The 19,896-nt window shown below is 41.3% G+C and overlaps 1 protein-coding gene across 4 annotated transcripts in view; it reads left to right on the top strand.

The window, feature by feature from the left end:
- LOC147893389 (uncharacterized) overlaps window positions 1–19,896 on the top strand; it is a 106,395-nt gene that overhangs the window by 43,643 nt on the left and 42,856 nt on the right. For 3 of the 4 annotated variants that reach the window (XM_087386162.1, XM_087386163.1, XM_087386164.1), the window contains exons 5-7: window positions 3,213–3,305; window positions 3,471–3,513; window positions 3,997–4,106. In XM_087386162.1, the coding sequence (XP_087242288.1) occupies window positions 3,213–3,305; window positions 3,471–3,513; window positions 3,997–4,106 (246 nt within the window). The remainder of the gene's footprint in view (window positions 1–3,212; window positions 3,306–3,470; window positions 3,514–3,996; window positions 4,107–19,896) is intronic. The other variant, XM_087386165.1, reaches the window with a different exon arrangement.

Genomic DNA, 19,896 nt, shown 5'->3' on the forward strand with positions numbered 1-19,896 from the left:
TCAGGAGGGGACTCCCAAGTGCCTGGCAGATCAGCTTATAAGAAGTATGGCCTCGTGGGATCTGGAAGTGGAAAAGGCCTAGTACAAACTGAATAGTAGGAGGTGACGGGGTGAGTGGGGCGGAATGTGGGAATATCTGAAGCTGTGGTGAGGCACTTCTAACATGGACTACCCAGATGTTTTTTGCAAGTCATCTAGTTCTTTTATCAACCACACCAAGACTGGGTGATCCACCTTGTCTAGACTAAACCAACCCTTACTGGACAATAAGGATGTCACAAGATCAGCAAAGGCACAGTTTTCAGGCTCCTGGGTATCCCCTTGGGATTTGACATTACAATGTAATAGAGTTCTTAGAAAGATTCAGAAAGAAATTGGATAAATGGAGAGGGAGGTTTTCAAGCCAACCTTGTTGGGAGGAAAATGGTCCTTAATTACTCATTTACCCTATTGGAATTTTTTACCTTTCCTGCTGGTCTCCTTCCCAAGTTGGCCTTGACAAGCTTATCAGAATGTGCAAATATTTTAGTGGGGTGGTGAAAAGAGGATTTCAAAGGTAAGGTGGTCCTTATGCACAACTCCCAAAACAGAGGGAGGTGTGGGGATGGTGAACATTGACTCAAGGTGCCAAAAAAACTGTCTCGGCTTCTCCTCAGGAATGGTAACCATATTAGACTTGTTAGAGGGCCCAAGTGGAAGAACTTCTCCCTCTTATCTGCCCTGTGTGTTTACCTTTCGTGCTGGTCTCCTTCCCAAGTTGGCCTCGACAAGCTTATCAGAATGTGCAAATATTTTAGTGGGGTGGTGAAAAGAGGATTTCAAAGGTAAGGTGGTCCTTATGCACAACTTCCAAAACAGAGGGAGGTCTGGGGATGGTGAACATACTCAAGGTGCCAAAAAAACTGTCTCAGCTTCTCCTCAAGAATGGTAACCATATTAGACTTGTTAGAGGGCCCAAGGTGAAGAACTTCTCCCTCTTATCTGCCCTGTGTGGCTCAGAACTTTGCTTCACAAAGGGAAGTCCTTTATGGAAAGTCTTTATGGAAGGCCTTTGAAGAGATAAAGTGTCAGATTGTTTTTTCAGGGAAGGGGGCATTTATGACACTTGACTCCATGTGGGTTTCTGTGGTACACAAAGACAAACCTCTTTCAGATAATGAATTGAAGCAGCAAGACTACCATTCAGAAAGGGTTTAAAGAGCTGATGTCAGGCTTGGGACAAAACAAACTTAAGGTGGAAGACATGGCCATAAATAAGAAGGGAATTTGCCTTGTCAAATGCCTACCAAGTTTTAGTTATGGAAAGGATAGAGTTGTGGAATGGGGAAAGCAAGGGAGAGGGGGTCCTCCCTTAATTACAACAAGGAGTTTACCTGGGTAGGCAGCTATCACTCTTTTCCTATTCCCATCCCCTCCTCTTTTGAAGAAGTATTTAGGGTGTTGAATGATAGATGGAAGATGCAGGACAGCAGAGACCAATGGAAAACCAGATTTGCTAAAATTTGGCATAGAGCCATATCTGTAAAACAATCCTTCCTTCTTTGGCTCGTACTCCACATGGCAGTATGGACAAATCTAAGAGTCAGCTCATAGGCAAAGGGCATGGCTGTTGCAAGAGGTGCAAAGGTTGCAAGGAGGACCTTTTTTACCTCTTTGTAGCTTGCCCTCAAGCAAGGAGAGTTTGGAAGTTTGTCCAGATTCACATAGGAGAGCCTCCAAACTGGAAAGTATTCTACTGGGGGATGCTTCCAAAACTAAACAGGAAGACAGGGCACACATTAGAGCACATGCCTTGTGGAATATATGGATCACTTGAAATAATTATCAGCTCAACCAAGTTGATACTAACCCAGAATTGGCCGTTGCATCTTGGTGGTTCAGGAATAGGAAAGACCCAGTGGAGCTGTTATGATCTTTAACAACTCTCTTGATCAACTACAGGATGAAACTGAAGCTTTTACCAGTAGAGGACATGAAATTGCTTCATCACTACTGAGAATGCTGCCACAACTAATTGCACTTATAATGGTGCTGCTGCAACCAGTGCTCCTGCAGCTCAGATTGCCCTTGATGGTCAAACTTTTACTGCCACAACCAGTACTCTTGCTACACATGTCAACAAAGAACCCGTGTGAAGTGCTGCCTCTTACAAGTGTTCTGAGATGTAGCCCAGAAGTCATTAATACTTTGTCTTATGATGAGCCTTCTGTTGTAATTAGCTCAGTAGCTTATCAGCTGAAGTTTTTTGCTGGTTTTGCTCTTCAAGGTTATTTTAATAGATGGAGATCTGGAACTGTAATGTAAGATCTTTTATCAATATATCAAATACATATTTTTTGCCCCCCAAAAAAAAAGAATCCCCATACCTCTAAAGCGTCTTGTTTATGAGTTCTCCAAGGGCACCATTTTGTAATAGTTGGGGAACATTGGTAAAGATGAAGTTGGGAATTGTGAATGGAGTGGGCATGTCCTCCTTTGATGAGACTTATCTGCATCTTTGCCACGGTTCATGTCTTGCAAGGGGACGAGTGTGGTACTCCCAATTCTCCACGTGTTCAACTGGTGGATCTCCTTTTATGTAGTTGCATACACCAATAACAAAACCATGACAGCCTCCTGGTTTTGATTGCACATGTGTCGCATACAAAGTTTCCACTAACACAATGCATGGAAATAATTTTGCAGTCTTCCTAGAGGTGAATCATCAAGAAGAGGCAGATTTTTATATTCTTAAATGCCTTGTGGCAAAGGTGTTGACAATCAAAGCGCAAAAGGATGGATGGGGCAATTGTATTTCTGCTGAATCCTATCTTCTTCAGGGATACCACTATGCTAAAATAGAGGAAGACAAGTACACACTGCTTGATTGTAAACTAGTTGTTTTTGTGTACTCACATCTAGTTAGAGCAGTGAAGTTTCCCATGGATCTTTCTGTTGTTATATATTTTATCCTCCTCCATGCTTATTTTTGCTATGCACTATGCGGTAGTAAGTAGAGAAATGGTATATCATTGACAGAGATGTACCAAGATATAATTTCCTTAAAGTATAACAAATTTCCTCCAACTGAAAATTGTGGCAGACAATGCCAAGAGATCAAGGATAGGATTCCTCTTGCAGGCAGAAGCTCATTAATTTCTGAATGAGCTTTTGTCAATTCTTTCATGGACACAAATATCAATGAAGTGATTAAAGTTTTGCTTGCTTTGCAGATTGGTCACCTTGGGAAGCTTACCACATTTGCATTAGCGGGAAACATGCTTGAAGAAATTCCTGACTCCATTGGTTGCCTCACCAATCTTCAGGTGAGGCTGGCTTAAAGTTGGTCTCTTTCAATGTGATTGTTATGACTAGAAGGATACACGGGTATCTGCAAATTCAATGTAAGTATTGTTGGTTCCTATTTGCTGGTCATTTTTGAATCTTGTACCATTCTTCTTAATACCCTTTTTGCTTATGTGGCTTTTCAGGGTCTGTCAATCGCTGGAAACAAACTGCAGCAAATACCTTCTGGTAGGCAATCAGACAGCTTAAAATAGCATGAATGTTTATTGGAGAGTCTGAGACATATCTGGATGCTAAGTGTTGATAAGAAGTATATAGTAACGGGTATGTCCAGGGGCTCGGTATAAAATAGCTAGGGGTCTGTGTTGGATCCTACAATAATTAAATGATGGAGGCAGCGGAAGGCTGAACTTGATAGACTGGTTCGACTTATAGATTACAATATCATTTCTGGTCTGCTTTTTTGACAAGATCAGCCAAGATAGAAATCAGCCGTATGATACTACTTTATCATTGAATATAATTAAAATTTATAAATTTTTGACTTGAGGCTGGCTGATTAATGCTGGTCCAATTCTTTAAAAAATTCCCAGGCAGAGAATATCTCAATGCACATCTGCTTTATATCTGTAAATTTGATTTAGTCTTGTTAACACTTCAGTATTGATCCAAAATGTTGTAATTGGGAAAATCATGTTTTAACTATGGCAGACATAGGGAAATTGGGAGCACTTAAGGTCTTGGCTTTAAATGGAAACAATTTGCAATCGCTGCCTCTGAGTCTATGCGCACTTTCATCTTTAGAAGATCTTTGGTTGCAGGCAAGAAACTCTCTTAATGCTAGGATTTGATATATTAATCTTTGGAAGATGTGATTTATGGGGAGAAAACGGAAAACATTTGTGATTTAGTAGTTTTTTCAAGTTGTGTACAGGGTATATAATTGTGTGTCTTGCTGATTTTTTAGCCTAGATGGATTTATTGTGCTCATATAATGTGAAAACCTGTCATCATAGGATTGAAAGGAGCATAGCTTCTTTAGGTGATATTGACATGGAACATCGAACTCGGAAACTCTTCCTTTCAGATTTGAAATAAGTTTTGTCATAATCTTGAGTACTTTATATCAATGTTTTTGACACTCATGATGAAACAGGATCTTTGTTTTGGGTTCCCTCTGTCCAAATGGTGCTCATTTGTTGTAGACCCTTTAAAAAATTCTCAAACTAGCAATGTGAGACTATTAGAGCAGTATGTAGTATGAGCGACATTCTTGCCTGCTAGTCTTTGGGAAGCAATATTGTTAAGTTGACAAAGCCAAGTGCATTTTGATCTATGTGCTTACTCATGATTGGAATCAAGAAGAAACTCCTGTTCGGACTCATCTAGGCAATCATTTTGATTAACTCGACAAAGTGATGTAATCCAGTGACAATGTGGCTAGGGTTGTGTTCTGTAGAAGATTCACAACCCTAGACCAAGATCAAGTCCTAGAGCAACACACCACATGTGTAGTGCGAAAAACTATTATTGCACCAGATTCTCAATCTAAACTCTATAAATCATCTAGGACCCTCTACATTGGTTACACATGAGGGCATTATCTAATCCATGGTGGGCATAGCCCAACAATTTCCTCATAATGCGAAATGGCTCTAGGAATAGTCTGACTTGATTCTTACAGATGCATCATCATGCATCGTCAATCGCTCTTTGTAAAACAAGCTGTATGCAAGATGATGCTTGCATAGGAAAAAAAAATTCTTTGGTAAAGCCTTGGCGAATATGTCTGATGAATTGTCCTTGGTAGAATGATAGATCGTCTCGATCTGCTGATTTTCCACCTTTTCAAGGATGTAGTGGTATCTGATATCCATGTACTCAGTCCTGAAATGCTCTACAGGATTCTTGGCCAAAGCAATGCATGACTGATTGTCACAACCAATAGGGGCTGCAACCTCGTGTGCTATTCCTAGATCACCAAGTGACCTTTTGAGCCAAATTGCTTCACATACTGCTGCATTTGCTGCCATGTACTCAGCCTCAACGGAGGAAAGAGCGATAGTGTTTGTCTTCTTGCCACTTGGTCACCCATATAATACTGCCAATGCTGAGTGAAAAAGTGTAGCCTGTAGTAGACTTTCTATCTTTTGCTAATTGCCCAACCATCTTCATAAAAGCCTTGCAGCTGTAGAGTTTTGGACTGCCTGTAAAAAATGCTGAAATCTGTACTACTTTGATGTACCTGAGGATTCTTTTGGCTTCTAGCCAATGGCTGGCCTTAGGATGTGCCATGTATTGACTCACTCATTTCATATGAAATGACAAGCCTAGTGGTCATAAGATAAACAAGCTGCTCACTAACTCTGTGTACAAAGTGGCATCCATATCTGGCTCGTTCACACCGACTTTCTGTCTCAATAGGAGTGGAAACTGGTTTGCTGTCTTGCATTTGGGTTTTTTCCAAGAAGCTTACATACTTTGTCTAACTGACAAAAATGCCATTAGTGTGCTACCATACTTCTACGCCCAAAAAATAGTGCAGCTGTCCTAAATTAATTATCTCAAACTCATTGCTAATGTTACCTTGAGTTGATCTATGAGAGTTTGATTATTGCCTATAATGATGAGATCATCCACATAGAGAATGACAAGATTTTGTAAATATTTGGATTGTAGTTGGTCTTTACATATCAAATGTCTAAAAGAAGGCATCTATCTTGGTGTACCACAACTTGGGTGCCTGCCTAAGTTGAGAAATTTGCAAACCTGTGCTCTTGTTCCTTCCCTCTGCAAAACCAAGTGGTTGTTGCATGTAGATCTACATTATTTCCATTCTTTTTAATAGCTTTGTGATTATGCGTGTCTATTCTTGTAGTCCCCCCAACTCATTAGAATCTGAAACCCATGCTTCACTGTTGTAAATTTGCTTTGGAGTGCATACGGAGTTTCGGGCTGCAAGCTTGTTGCTTCGAGCTGTGTGGAGAGCTCTTGCATTACCACAACTGTGTGACTCCATTTTGGAGCAAGTTCTGGTGATCAAACTTTTCCTACTTGCTATTGTCTTCTCCGAGTGGCCTCTAGGGATTCATAGGTTCATGTCTTTGTGTGGGATTGCTCTAGGAGGATGGCTTTGATATTACTCGTGAAGTTTGTGAGAGCGGCGACAATACACAACATTGGAGAAAGCTTGAGAAGGCTGAAATAAACTGCACACACTTTCAAATACAAAAGAAATATGGGTCCGTATAACCCTAAATCTTGGAACTAGATTACGTTTTAGAGTGACACATGGCATACTGCTATAGGCATGGTGCAAACAATTAAGTACAAACCGATGGGGGATGCTAAGGCTCCATTGAGTTGGAGTGAGATTTTAGATCTAAACTTTACAAATTGTCTAGGACCATGTACACTGGTTACGTTGTCTAGACTCGATAGTATAACCATGAGGGCATTATTCAATCCATGGTGGGACTAGCCCAACATGGATCACTAGTTAAGGGAATGGGTATGCAGCCCTATTAGATCTTTCCTTGAGTTCTTGTACTACCAACGAGTCCCTAACTACCATATCCTTAACTAGAAGGTCCTTGGCATCTATCCCCCAAAATTACATCAAACATACCGTCATATACAGCAGCCAGCTTTTGCATTCAGGTGCCTTATTGATGTATTTGATGTGAGGGTGGGGGATAAAGGGCACCCTTGTTTCTTGTTAATAGTGCTGCTCACCTCCTTAAAAAATCCCTGTGTGGTACGCACTCTGCCTATGAATCTCTCATAGAGATCCATAATTGCCCGTATAACATCATGTCACATGTGCGATACCTAGGATTGAGTTGTGAGATGAGACAAGCCCAAGGTACAGAGTCGAAGCTCTTTCAAAAATCTAGAAAGCAAAAATATGCTCTTTGTTTCTTGCGTCTAGGGTGCTCTTTGAAAGCTCTTAGGAAAGTTGTTATTGAAGCCTACCTTACCATTTGCATGCAAGAGTACCCACTCATCTAACTCATTGACGCGTATGTGAAGGCTCGCCCATATACTTTGACTATCAAATAACTAATCGTGACGGGTCGGTAGTGTTGCTTGCATTCATGGGAAGCCTTGCCTCGTGGATTGGAATGATTCATTAGTGGGAAATCCCTTGCAGAAAGCCTCATTGAGAAAAACACTATGCGTGCAATATATGGAATAGATAGACGTAATAAAAAATGGTGAAACAGTCTCCCCTTGAATTGGGAGATCCCAAAAACCCAGACCTAGGTTGTGGTCCCAACCAGCCCCCTCTCCATAGAAGAAGGTACCACTCTCCAAACCAAAGCCCTTGGCTAGGGCTTGGAGAGTAGTGTAGAAAATTTTCCTCTTAAAATGAGCTCCACTAGAAACCTAAGTACTTGCGAGGGGTCTATTAATGCTGGTAGTACAAGCATTACCACTGGTAGTTTGACTACTACTGATAATATCTCCAGAGACTGACACTTTTTTTTTCACCGAAAAGTAATATATTCCATTTACAACAAAGTATTGAAGTACAAGCATTACATATGAGGTGGGAGAGTTATCTCCATCCCAATCTGCCACAAAAACTCCAAAACTCAAGTACATCAGTGGTGGAGTGGTCTCAAAGCCTGCTCATGTGTGAGAGTCATGCTGGAGCGGAAGCAATTTCCACTTAATGAATTTAGAATTCAAATAGCCATTACTAAAAAATTAACAATCACACACATATCATTCAAAATTTCACACAAGGAATAGATAAAGATAAGAAAAAGCAAGGACACCGGCACCCGATGGAGTGTAAATGAGGTACATGCCCTACCTGGGCTAATCCCAGGTTTATTTATTTGTTACAGTGATGCAAGGATTTAATTACAATAGTATTTCAGATCCTTGGATAGAACCCAAGGTAACCTAGAAGTCCTAAAACATAAATAGATATCCCGACGTATTACAATGATCTTCCCAAGGAAAGAAAATGGGAGATGAGAATCCAAAGTAATAGAAGATAGCCATTGGCATCAGCTTGAACTACAAATGACTTATGCACGTCGGGCATCACTAAGACAATGCTGATGTTCGAGCTTCTTCAATTGCTCAAAAACTGAAATTTCTATCCCCCCCATGTGTGAGTTTTTCTCTGCTTCGTTAAGTCGCACAACGGGGATGATTTGTGCGTAAAGTGGTGTATAAACCTCCTATAAAATGAGCATCACCAAAGAAATGATCTCGCCTCATTCAAATCAGGCCATTCAAGAATTACCTTCAATTTGTCAAGATCCCATTTTAATTTCACCTTCTAAAACTATGTGTCCCAAAAACCTTATTTTAGAAAGGAAAATTTCATTTTTCTTGGCATTTGTGAATAATAGGTGCTTCTTCAATAGTTCGTACACAATCCTCAAATGCTCTCCAAACACGGCTCATCTTACGGCTGAATACATCCGGTGCATTACTCAACCTAAATGTAACTATCAGCTATCCATAAAGCCCTTGTGTTGTTGAAAAGGTTGTTTTGTAAATATTCTGAGGGGCAATCCGTACTTGATAGTACCCACGCTTAAGGTCTATCCTGCTGAATTTCTTTGGCACTCTTCAAACTATCTAGAATCTCATCAATCGGTGGGATAGGAAAACGATTCTTGATAGTTGTCTTCCTATAGTCCACACACATCTTCCATCACTTTTATATATTTCATCAACTGTTCAGAAGGCTTGTGTTGCAAGTGCTTCTTCTCAAACCCACAGAACGTACCTTTCCATAGGTAGGAGAAGAAAGAGCCTTGTGGCAATACCCACTTCTTTTGAATCTTCTCTAACATAGAAGAGAGGGATCTATTGGTATTCAAGAACATGGAGGTATCATGCTTGAGGACAGTCATCTGTAGATCCTCCATGTCAGAGACAATGACACAACATACCTACACCTTGTTTGTTGAGGGTAAAAATCTTTTGGGGGTATGAAACCCTAGTGTCCCCCGCACCCCCCCCCACCCACACACCAACCAACCAACCCCCCCCCCCCCCCCAAAAAAAAAAAAAACACAGTTTTTCTGATGAATACCTAGGATCCGCCTAGGGAGGGGACATACCTCATTCACACCCCATCGGGTGCCAGAGTCCTCTCTTTTGCTTCTCTCTAGAGTTTATTGTATCCATTGTGTGGAATTTTGAATGATATGTGTGTAATTGTTAATTTCTAAGTAATGGCTATTTGCAATTTAAGTTATTTAACTACAAATTGCGCTTTTGCCTCAATATGACTTTGACATATGAGGCATGAGACAAAGATCGATCCCATTTCTCACATGAAGAGCTCCAAAAACACTATTTCAGATTGCAATCTTGCCCCAACAAGTCACATAGGAAGCCGTTGAGAACTTGCATTGTCTTTGGGAGATGAGTGCACATAAGAAAATAGCAACTAACTTGTATGTAGTAGAATGTTTTGTTGGATATTCGAAGCAATTAATTCAAGCTTTAAGAGTGTAGAAACTCGCTAAGTACTATCACTCTTTCACGCAACGAATTGATAATGAAACGCTGTTTGCAATTCAATAGACAAACCAAAAACTCTTAATTTGATATTGATCAAAGGCTCATCCATACAGGGTTTGTTACTTGATACGAGACATGACTTGAACACTCAAAGCACTATACCTAACTTCCAAGAACTTCCTCGACTCAGACGAGCAGTCAACAAACTGCTAACAACTTGAAAATCTCAAAGGCTCAAATGACTCATGAGCACATCCATAGAGAGAGAACCACCACGTGGAGTAGGTTGAGATATAGGATCACCACACCCCTTTGATGCTTAAGATTCAAAACCTCCTTTTTATCCATTGGACTGCCACAACTCACACATGCGGGGATGATGCTATGCTTGATTTGCATGGTCACCACCCTAAATGTTAGGCATGGATCCCTACAATGACTACCCAACATACCCCCCATAATCTGTGGAGGGGATCAGATCCAGAACCTAGTAGAGAAGCCATCTGCTATAGAAGATACCTGAACAGATTGTAGAAGACATTGGAATACGATGCAGAAAATACTTGTTGTAGAAGCTATCCGCCCACACAGAGTGTCAATCACTGAAAAAAATCTGCCCACAAAGGGCCAGATAAAATATCTCCAAAAAAGAAAAGCCAAGTTATTCACACAAACCAAGATTAACAAACAAAATCCTGGCCACCCACACAGGCAAGGCTAACAAACCTTTGGTCATTGACATAGGGCAAGACAAAGGAAAACACTGTCCGTTTGATGTCAAAGTGCATAGTCATCTTGGACAATTGAACCTTCATCTACCACTACCAATCTTGCAACATTTTCAATCGAAAGTGATTATTCCATTGCTGCATGAGCTAACACCGGATGGTTGAGTCCCGTTCTGTTGCCGCTAAAATTAAAACCGTGAGCCTCTTGTCTACAAAACTAATTACAGATTTCTCCAACCAAAATATCCATCTCGCACTAGGCTTCCATAGGGAACAATGCATACAAAATTCGACTCTCTAGACAATTTGCAAATCAGACTTCAACTGTCGCAGACTCTCCATTGCTCGGACTCTCAAGACCTCTTGCTCTGATACCACTGTTGGATATTTGAAGCATTAATTCAAGCTTTAAAAGTGAAGAAGAATTATCACTCTCTCAATCAACGAATTGTAGATAGAAAGATCATGAAAAACAATTTGCAACTCATTAGGGCTCTTTGCCTGATACAAGGCATGACTTGAAGACTCAAAGACACTACACCTAAGCTCCAAGAACCTCCTCGACTCAGATGACCAGTTGGCAAACATACAACCCTTGTGAGCACATCCAAAGAGAGAGAACCACCATGTAGAGTAAGTAGCTTCATGTATAGGATTGCCACATTGCCTTGATGCTTAACATTCGAAACCTCCTTTCATCCATTGGATTGCCATGACTCAAATGCGTGGGTAATGCCACGTTTGATTTACATGGCCACTGCCCTAAACCTTGGCCCTCAACACGTTTATGGAGCAATTATGAGGGACAAGCCAACCTGAGGCTTCACCAAGAAGCTAGGGTTTTAGCCTCTCGATATGGCAGTGACAATAAAAACACCTTAAACCACATGCATGGATGCCAGTTCTTATCTAATTGGTGGTCCTCAAGTTTTTTAATGGTGGCGAGTTCTTTCCAATGCATGATATTGCTTCACCACCTATGATTGACTAATGAGGGTGACAGTTCTTATCTAATTGGTGCTCCTAGAGTTTTTAATGGTGGCTAGTCCTTTCCATGCATGGCATTGCGTAACCACCTTGATTGGCTAATGAGGTAGTGCTAAGCATCACTCATCCCTTCCATCCATCAGGGATATATGATGAGACCTGCATGCTGCTTCCCTCATAACATTCTCGGCATTGGTGGTTTGTTGATTATTGTTGGATGTGCTGGCAGTACCAGCAGTAATATGTCCAGCTGCAAGTTATTGGCATTGGATAGCACAAACACGTGATTGTGTCCATGATTGCATGGAAGGAGCGACCATAGCACACTTCTTGCAAAAAAAGGAGTGACCATAGCACATGATCACGTGAGAAATATACAATCCTTAGGGCCAAATCACCTGGAGGGTGGAGTAAGGATTTAGAGTAGGCTCAAGAGCAATATAACACTGCTTTTGTTGGATGACAGAAGAGGCTCGAAAACATGCATCCCTATGCAAGATCTGATACCAAATGATGTGGTCTCTCCTCTCCCTCACCTCTCTTACACTCCAACTAAGCTGGAATTCAATCAATGCACAAGAATGGCCTTAGAGTAAGAGCTTTGGTGCGTAACTACAAGGCAATGAGTGCCAAAGATAGTAAGGACCGTATCAAGAGGAGAATCTCAGTACAAATGAGTAGAATGTGAACACTAGTGAATGAGCAACTATAACACAATGCCATGAAATGAGAGAGATGGAAGGACCTCTAGTAGGCCAAGGATGGCCTTAGACCTGGGGTCAAAATATGTCATTGAATGCTCTCCATGCGTGATGTGGCATAACCACCTATGATTGACCAATGAGATAGTGCTATATGTCACTTATCCCTTCCCCATGAGGGATGTATGAGGAGACATGCATGCCACATCGCGTCTACCACTCGTTGAACCTAAATCCATTGTAATGTGTCTCCATCTTTTTGAAGGCATGCGTAGGGTTTGTTAAAGTTCATGGCTTTAATTTATGTCACTCTGATCTTTTGACATACAATTCATTGTTGGAGTGACATCACTCGTCGAGTGGCTAATGAAAATTTCTCTCGATATTGGTAATGGTTTCTTGAATACTTCTATGGCTAGCATATCGGCTGCTGTGTAGTTTAGTCATGAGAAGGGCTCGATGGAATTTGGGTACACATTTTTACTTTCCTAGTTGAAGGTATACATTGACTATGGAGTACCTTCAAGCCCTTCAGTTATACCTTGTTGTAATCTTTGACAAGAAGAACAAGAGCTCCAAATGGTGAACTGTGAGGTCATGTTAACTCTTGCTTGAGTAGGTTTGAATTTGTTTTGCCAACTTCATCTCAATTGGATTCATCCTATAAGGGGTTTTACAAGAAGTACTTGCTTCTAGTTGCAGTTCTAGGGAATGATCTTCAGTTTAGGAAGTTCCTGATTTCTTTCAGCATTTCCTTTGAAACAATGGCATCGATTAATAAGAAGGGCAGGAATAATAACGAATGTGAACCTCCATTACCCCTTGAGCCTCAACCTCCACCTTCTTTAGATCCAGTCCCATTACCTCTTGAGCCTCCACCTACACCTCCACCTTCTCTAGATGCAGTCCAAACTCTCCAAATGAGTCTTTCTAAACAGTCCAAACTCTCCAAATGAATCTTTCTAAACACTTTTTTTTTTTTTTTTTCCAAAGAAGAGTCTTTCTAAACACTTGTGCTCATGAAAGCCAATTCGTCACAACCACCATTTCAATTATTTCAAGTTGTCATAAAATGAGTCATCTTGCTCTCAAATATAGAAGTAAGTGCTACAACCCGTCCTTGAAGAAGAAATTTACCAAGCGTCGAATTTCCTTAGATAGAGCATGAGACAAAGCCGCCAGTCCGGAAGACGTCTAGGTTTGAGAGAAGGGAAAGGATTGACTTTCCAAAATATGACTGATCTAGAAACTCTTGAACCTGATGAAGCATTGTATACTATATTTCTCTACTCAAGACAGGAGTGACCCGGATAAATTGTCATTAGCAATCTTGAACTTAGGTGGGGATGCCTTATTATGGTGGTCAGTTCACCGAAGTGAAGAGAATCCTATGAAGGAATGGCAAATTCATGTAGATGTCACCAAAGCTAACTTCCTTCCCCTGGGTCATTAAGAGAACATCTTATATAAATGAAAGAAGCTTTAGCAAATTGAAAAGAAAAAAGCAGCTGATTTTATAGCTTGCTTTTGAAAACTTTCACTTGAATTCAAGGGTAAATCTGAGAGTGTTAAGTTAACAACATATCTCACCTCACTCAAAACTGATACAAGGTATGAGGTGGAAGTCCATGGCCTTACTACCTTGCATGGCATAATTAAGATGGCAGCGGTGATTGATTATTCGAAAAGGGTATCCACTTCTAGTGAAAGCAAAGGATTATAAAGACCGTTCTTTAAATTGACCACAAGAGGTACTTAACTCGAGTGCCTTTGAAGATAGATTTACATAAAACTCTTCATTTGAGATGCTTAGAAGTAGACCTGAAGTCATTGACCAAGAGAGTCTTAGTTTCTGCAGTTCTTACTAAGATAGGCTCGCAGATGACTCTTCATTTGAGATGTTTGCCTCTTGTTTCCCTCAATTCTTTATGTGTTTTCAGCAGCCAAAACTAGGCGTTTGATTTTCGCCTCGGAAATGAGTTTTGATGGGTTTGAGAACCTAGTAGTGGTAACATATGCTGCCAAGCACCCTCTGGAAATTTGTATTAAAAAAAGATTTTTCAATAAAATGGAGAATGGAGCTTGTTAAGTTCCCTATTATTTTGAGGACAGCATCGATTTAAAGTCTATTCTCGTGATTGGGGTGGGGGCGTGGAGTAAGGCTTGAAGTCATCCAATTACCCATTTAAGCAAAAAGTTCATAGCAAACACAAAGTGCAAATGGAAGTGGAGCTCTCAGTTTTTAAGGGTTCTTCCCACTTGCGAGATCTCAGAGGAGGGGGGGGCGGGGGGGCATTTACAACCCGTTTTTAATGCAAGGCTAGACTAAGATCTCTTGGACCCATATGCACCCGCCTATCGCACTGCCAATATCCTAGGTGCCTCATGCATATGCCTGCAGTCTTTATTAATTATAAATTGGTCAATACAATGAATGTTCACCACATTGGCAGTTTAGTGTTCCCATTACGACTATAAGGTCTTGATTAAAAACCTCAGTCGCAATATAAACATAAAATATGCGATCTTGACAATGTCAATCTATATGCCCTAACAATACAAATAATCAAATTAATAGTTATTACCTAACAATTTAAAATGCCCTATGCTCCTTTTGATCCTATCTAGTATTAAGTGCTAATTGTGTCATAACACACCCTCATTTTATGAAGTGCTTTTTAAGGGCGTGTTTTGAGAAATGTAACTTACATTATAGATATACAATAGAGAGTGGTAGAGCGTGAAGACCATGTAGATACTCTGCTTTTGATTCATGTAGAACATGTATATCTGAATTTTGTAGGTTACACCCTGTGTGTGTATTCTCTGTTTCTAGATTCACAAATATGTAATGTACTCCTAATTATTTAAGTTCAAATAAAACACAATAGTAAGCTCAATGTGGGGTTCCTTGGCCCCCTATTTATTTTCTTGCTTGTGTTTTGCAAGAGGGATGGGTTGGCTTGTGTAGCCTTCCTTGTGGCTTTAATTGTGTGTCCTTTGAATGGGTTATTTGCTAATGAGCCCCTTCTCGAGCTGTACTATTTTGAGAAGTAATGTCTTCTTTTGTCTGAAAATAAAGGATATATTTGGGACATTCCAATTGAATGTTTCCAAAGTTTAAACTAAACAAATTTGGATCTTCCGTACAAAAATTTGGATGTGTAGGCCATCTTCTGGTGGTTCTAGTGATGCCCTATAGGCCATGGTATGTGCCTTGTAGGTAAGTGTAGGCATTATAGTGTTAGTGCCTTTTAGGCCACATAGGACACTTAGTCCTATGTGACACCTAGGACACTTAGTCCTAGGTCTAGGTACAAGTACTTTGTACTTGTGTGTTATCATCTATCTAAGATTTGATGTGACTACTGCTCTATCGACTCGTCTTGTACCTGCACTCTCTCTCTCTCTCTTCGTATCGTACCTTCAGGATGTTTCATACATAGTCGGAGGGATGGGTTGGCCTCTTGTCCGTACTGCCCGTACAAGAGTACGGACCTCCGTACAACCAGTATGGATATTGTACCGTACCTTCAGTGTACCTGCGCGTCGTCATACATTGCATCGCCGTACTGAATCGTGCGTTGTCATACATCTGCATCGCGGGTCGCCATACATCCACGTCGTCGTACATCTACGTCGCTGTACAACTGCGTCGTCGTACATCTGCATCATCGTACCTTCAGTGGTACCTGATCCGTACACACGATCCGTACTTGCATTGCCCGTACAGACCAGTACCTGCATCGTCGTACTGTTTGTACTGACCTACGTAGATCTCCCGTACCTGCAGTACAAGTTCTACGCAAATCTCCGTATCTTTGGGGTTAACCGTACGTCCGTACGTCCGTACTTGAGCTGACAGTACAGCCGTACGTTGTACTTGAGCTGTCTGTACAGCTTGATTGCAGTGCATTGAGTCACATTTGCAGGACATTGAGTCTTTTTTTGCAGGATATTGAGTCAGATTTGCATGACATTGGGTCAAATTATCATACATTGGGTCACATTTGCAAAATTTCAGCAAAATTTCGGGCTTTTTTACATTTGCCCTCTTCACAGTTGCTATGGCTGGGAACAATCAAGATTTATTTGGAGTTCTTCGTGAAGATGATAAGTTGGATGGCACCAACCATCCGATGTGGTCTTATCTCATGAAACATATTCTTGTTGCAAAGCATTTGTGGAATATTGTTTTTGGGGCTGATCTGAGGCCAGCCAATGCTACAGTGGTTGTTTCTACTGCTGGTCCTTCTGCAGGGGGTACTCCTCCTGATGCCTCTTCCTCTAGCACTCCTGCTGCTGCTCTTCCAACTCAAGAACAGTCAAGATGGGATGCAAGAGATGCAAATGCACATTCATGCATTGCTTTATCATGCAAGAGAATCACAGCTTGTCAGTACCACATTGAATGGACTGCCAGATACATATCAAGGGTTTGCTACAACCCTTTGATTAGTGGCCATGGGTAATCCAGACCACTATTCTTTTGACCAGCTAGTTACTTTGCTTTTGCAGGAAGAGCAAAGTAGAGCTAACAGACAAGCCATTATTCCTGATCATGCATTTGCTTCACAGCCGACAGGAAGAGGCAAGGCTTCCAAGCCTATGGGCAAGCCAAAATCTGCGCATAGCAGCTGCAATTCCTCTACGCATAGCAGCTGCAATTCCTCCCATGCATCTAAAAATACAGCAGAAAAGGGAAAGAAGAAAAGATGCAACTATTGTCGCAAGCCTAGACATGACATTTCAGAATGCAGGAAGCACATTGCTTCGGAGAAAAAGAAAGCATGATTGACAGTTAATGCCTCACATGCCATTGAATCCCATGAGCCAGCAGATGCTTCACATGCACATGCTCTTCAGGATGATTGGGCATGGGCTGTCCATTGCTCATTTGATCCCTCCAAAGCTGATGCACTCTTTACTGCTAATGATGCTCAATCCTGGTACTTTGATAGTGGTGCTTCCAAGCATGTCACATCCTATAGACAATTGTTTCATTCTCTAGCTGATGCACCTCGAGGGGGAACTGTTACATGTGCTAATAATGCTTCATATGCTGTAAAAGGAGTTGGAGATGTGCAGCTCACATCCATTTCCAGCCATCCTGTCACTCTGACAAATGTTCTTTTTGTGCCTGGCATTGAAGTCAACTTGATTTCAATTTCAGCAATTGCTACTTCAGGTTTCAGAGTAATTTTTGATGGCTATAGATGCCTAGTATATGATCTTCGTGATGACAATGCCATAGTTCTCACTGGCACTTTGCAAAAAGGGCTTTATCACCTTGATCATCATTCAGCTGCACTTTCTATTTAGCATGAGAGAATGGGCCATCTCAATTATAGAGCTCTTGCAAACCTACATTCACAGCAGATGGCAAATGATGTACCTCAGACTCACACAGTTTCCAAACATGTGTGTGAGGGTTGTCTTTTGGGGAAGATGCATCGATTTCCTTTTTAAAAGAATTGTCCAAAACTCTCACAAAGGAAATTGCAGCTAGTACACAGTGATGTCTGTGGCCCAATGAGGACAAATGCCATTGGGGGGTATAAGTATTTCATGACTCTCATTGATGATTTCACAAGATATTGAGCTCTTGCAAAGCTACATTCACAGCAGATGGCAAATGATGTACCTCAAACTCACACAGTTTCCAAACATGTGTGTGAGGGTTGTCTTTTGGGGAAGATGCATCGATTTCCTTTTCAAAAGAATTGTCCAAAACTCTCGCAAAGGAAAATTCAGCTAGTACATAGTGATGTCTGTGGCCCAATGAGGACAAATGCCATTGGGGGGTATAAGTATTTCATGACTCTCATGGATGATTTCACAAGATATTGCTGCGTATATCCTTTGAAGGCCAAATCTAAAGTTTTCTTATGCTTTCAGAGATGGCTGAATATGGTTGAGAATGAATCAGGAAACAAGCTTGTCACCCTCAACACAGATAGGGGGGTTGAGTATATGTCAAAGGAATTTGGTGCATTTCTATCCTCACGGGGCATTATTCACTCATGCACTACTCCTTATACTCCTCAGTAGAATCCTGTTTCTGAAAGGAAAAACAGGTCCACAATGGAGATGGCCAGATGCATGCTTAAAGCCAAGTCTTTGCTCAATAAATTTTGGCTTGATGCAATAATGTGTGCCAACTATGTGCTGAATAGATCACCTACACGGGCATTGAAGACTATTACACCTTATGAAGCATGGAAAGGCAGGAAGCCTTCACTTTCACACATGAAAGTTTTTGGGTCTCTTGCAATGTTCATGTACCATCTCAGCTGAGACATAAGCTTGATGACAAGGCAATCAAATGTATATTCATTGGTTACAGCCAGGAGAGCATAGGGTATAGGTTATATCAACCAAATACTGGAAAGATTATTGTCAGTAGAGATGTGATCTTTGCTGAACATTCGGCTTTTCCTCTTGTGGACTGCAAAGCAAAGCCAGATGTTGACATGTTTGATGCCTTTGAATCCTGGTTACCTCTGCCATCATCAGAAGAGGATTTTGACCAGCAACATGAGCCTCCTGCAGGCCCTCCACTAAGCAATAATCAGCCACAACCTCATGCTGATTTGCAGGTTTCTCTTCCAACACAAAATGATCCCACTACTCATGATGCAGTCATTGAAGAAAGAGCTGTCAATAGACAGCAAAGGCAAGTTCCCAGATGGCTTCTTGATACATTGAGGGACAGCAAACAAGATCAGCCTTTTGCTGCCCGGACAAGATCAGGGAATAGACAGCATGGTCACTTTCTTGAGTTTGCACTCCTTGCTACAGCTTGCAATGAAGAGCCTCTGTGCCATAAAGATGCTTTTGACAGCAAAGAGTGGATGGATGCAATGAAAGCTGAATTACAATCTATTGCCAAAAATGAGACATGGGAATTAGTAGATCTCTCACCTAGCAAGCATGCCATTGGAACGCGGTGGGTCTACAAATTAAAAAGGAAATCTGATGGCAGCATAGATCGATACAAAGCCCGTCTTGTTGCAAAAGGGTATGCCCAACAACAAGGCATTGACTTTGAGGAGACATTTGCTCCCACATCCAGGATTACTACCATTCGATGTGTCATTGCCATTGCAGCCCATCATCATTGGCAAGTGCACCAACTTGACATCAAGACCGCTTTTCTTCATGGGGATTTGCAGGAAGAGGTCTATGTCACACAACCTCCTGACTTTGAGGTTGTTAATTCTGAAAATAAGGTATGCCGGCTTAGAAAAGCCCTTTATGGTTTGAAGCAGCTCATGATGGGAGCCCACCATGTGATATCACTCTTTATCAGCAGGCTGTTGGATGCCTTATTTATTTATGTCACACCAGACCTGACTTGCAGTATGCAGTATCTCAGCTCAGCAGATTCATCCACATGCCCAGTTCACAGCATTGGCAGGCAGTGAAGAGAGTCTTCAGATATCTCAGAGGCACTCAGGATTTAGCCCTCTTCTATGGTGATCAAGGTTCACTTACCATGCATGCTTACACGGATAGTGACTGGGCAGGATGTTCCGACACCAGAGTGTCACATACTGGCAATTGTTTTTTGCTTGGCAATTCATGTATTTCTTGGCTTAGCAAGAAGCAACCGACAGTTGCCACGTCTAGCTGTGAGATTGAGTACAGGGGAGCTTTCACCGCTACAGTAGAGTATGTTTGGCTCTTACAGATCT

Source organism: Dipteris shenzhenensis, chromosome 15, assembly GCF_047967505.1.
Source record: "Dipteris shenzhenensis isolate YYH24624 ecotype China chromosome 15, Dip_SZ_1.0, whole genome shotgun sequence".
Classification (NCBI taxonomy): domain Eukaryota; kingdom Viridiplantae; phylum Streptophyta; class Polypodiopsida; order Gleicheniales; family Dipteridaceae; genus Dipteris; species Dipteris shenzhenensis.